The 2,500-nt window shown below is 37.0% G+C and overlaps 1 protein-coding gene across 5 annotated transcripts in view; it reads left to right on the forward strand.

The window, feature by feature from the left end:
• Window positions 1-2,500, forward strand: part of LOC138027213 (uncharacterized) — a 44,721-nt gene that overhangs the window by 7,067 nt on the left and 35,154 nt on the right. For all 5 annotated transcript variants that reach the window (XM_068874758.1, XM_068874759.1, XM_068874762.1 and 2 more), the window contains exon 4: window positions 2,385-2,447. In XM_068874758.1, the coding sequence (XP_068730859.1) occupies window positions 2,385-2,447 (63 nt within the window). The remainder of the gene's footprint in view (window positions 1-2,384; window positions 2,448-2,500) is intronic.

The following is a 2,500-nucleotide window of genomic DNA, read 5'->3' on the forward strand; positions in this document are numbered from 1 at the left end:
GACCAGATTAGATAGATAGACATCAGGAGAGGGCTTCTATAAGGGGACAGCTGTTACCCCGTCGGATTTTCCAGTACAGAGATACTGATAATGACGATAATTGAGGAGACGAATGGTTACTAGATGGGACGCCCTGGTGAGAGAGACAAAACGCATGCACAGGATATTTATCAATGACCTGAAAATGTATCAACGAAACCATGAATCGCTAAAGGAGGGAAATGAAATTATTGTGAGAGCAAGCAGTGACACTGGGGCACAATACAGAGTTAATAAATGTGCTAAGATTGTGTTTTTGAGAGGCGAAATGATCGAAGCACTGGTTTGTAGGTATTAGAAGAGAGAATGGAAGCACTTGAACGGGGAAAGAACCAAAGTTACACATTCCTAGGGTATGAGCAGGGTGATAAGATTAATGTTGAGAAAGGTATGTCCAGAGTAAAAGCAGAAATGGTAAGGAGAGCAAAGCACTCGGTAGAACAACAGAAGAACTTGATAAAGGCGGTAAATACAAGAGTCATACTGGTGGCACCTTATGTGATGAACGTTTGTAACCTAAATGAGAAACAATTGGACGAATTGGATAAACTAATCATAAAGAATTTGCTGAGAGACGATGGCGTGCTTAGACGACAAAGCAGCGAACGGTTATACATGAAACGACAGAACGGTGGGAGAGGGTTAAAAAGCTTGAAGGATGTATCTGGAGACAGGAGTGGTTGTTATATGGCAAATGCAAGCAGTCCACGGATAAAAAAAGCATGTACTCGAGCATCTTGACTGTAAGATTACGATAATTGAAATGGCATGTCCGAACAAGAAGAACATTGAATAAACGTACAAAGGAAAACCGTGACTTCGAAAGTAGCAGCAGTTTGCATTTGAGTTCAGAGAAGAACGCCAGAATAAAAATAGTGCCAATTGTAATTGGGCCAATGATAGGAGGTATGAAAAATGTTAAAGGACAGATAAAGAAAGTGTTGACGGATGATAAGATTGTTACAGCAGTGGCCCAAGAAATGTTGCGCACACTGTGAAAGTGAAATAATGATGCGTAAGGCCGTGTCATTCAATCAGAATGACATTTATTGCATTCTGACTTATTCTTCAGAGAACGCCGCCATGTGCCACCAATAGTGGTAACGGTCCCTTCAAGTCTTGGTATAGATTACATAAGAAATTGAAGGCTCTCGTTGGCCGCCATCTTAGTGGACTTAGTAACCGATCCAAACATATTGGACCTGTTCTCGTCCGATTTTCAATTTTTTTTATTTTCGTCGACGACGAAAATTGAAATCGAGATTTTAAATTTCGATTTTTCAAACGCGAGCGGTCCTTTTAATATTCATTCAATGATAAAAAGATTTAGAGTACGAGGAATTTAATGGTTATATTAATAGATTTGTAGATAAGTTGTGGCAATTATTGAGTTTGATTTCCATTGAAAATAGGACTATCGACATAGGAAATTATTCTTTTATTGTTTGTTTCATTAGGAAATGTTGAACATTAAAAATAGGGCCGCGACTTTGAGTTTTCTTTTATTCGGTAATCGCAAAAATTGATTTCAAATTGATTTGGCAAAAATGAAATGAGTAGAAGGTGCACGGAAATTGATTTTCATTTTCAACTTTTATTATTGGATGGAGATCGAATGGACCAAAACCATGCACCTGCATCTTCTGATCTGGGAATCTTTTGCGAGCCAATTTGACGAGTATTTTAACATTTGCGGGCTAATTTGGGGTTCATTTGTGGATCGGGATCAATTGCGGGTCTGTACAATAGCAATAGCGTGATACGCTGGTAGGCTTTTCCTTTTGAAACCAGTCGACCGCGCCCCATTTTAACGGAAGAGCCTGTTGGCAGGCTACATAAAAACAAAGAAGACCTGAACAAACAAGTTGATCATGTCCGTTTAGCATCACGCTTTTAAACTTACTTAAGATTCGTATTTTGTACTGTGTCCAAGCAGCCATGTTTATTATAAACATACAAATGCAATTCACCAATGAAGGCAAAATTTTTAACGCAACCATTAAATATAGCTGTGAAGGTGTCAAGACTTAGTGTTTTATGAAAATGCTTAAATTTGTTTGTTTGTTTGTTTTTTACTTTTTTTATTATAAGAGCAGGTTATTATTTTTGTTCAGTACAATGCATGGACAATTAGTACTTAAATAATAGGAAATAATATTAAACTTTATCAGAATTTTATTTACCCTGCTGATTGCTGGTGAATGAAGGTTGTTTTAAACAAATGTTAGTTTTGCTTTTAAATAGTACAGCCAGGAACTATCAGTATTGATATAAAAAGATTCCTGTGGAATGATAATGCATTTTTATAATAAGTAGAATTATTGGTATTTTTTTTATTTTCTCAGATAGTAGGCCAGCCCAAAGTGAAGGGGAACATTCAGTTTTTGGCAATGAATTGAATGCAACAAGTAAGTGGAACATTTTTGGTGTGTCAATACCAAGGACCTTAGATTTGTTCCAA

This window comes from Montipora capricornis, chromosome 12, assembly GCF_036669925.1.
Source record: "Montipora capricornis isolate CH-2021 chromosome 12, ASM3666992v2, whole genome shotgun sequence".
NCBI lineage: Eukaryota > Metazoa > Cnidaria > Anthozoa > Scleractinia > Acroporidae > Montipora > Montipora capricornis.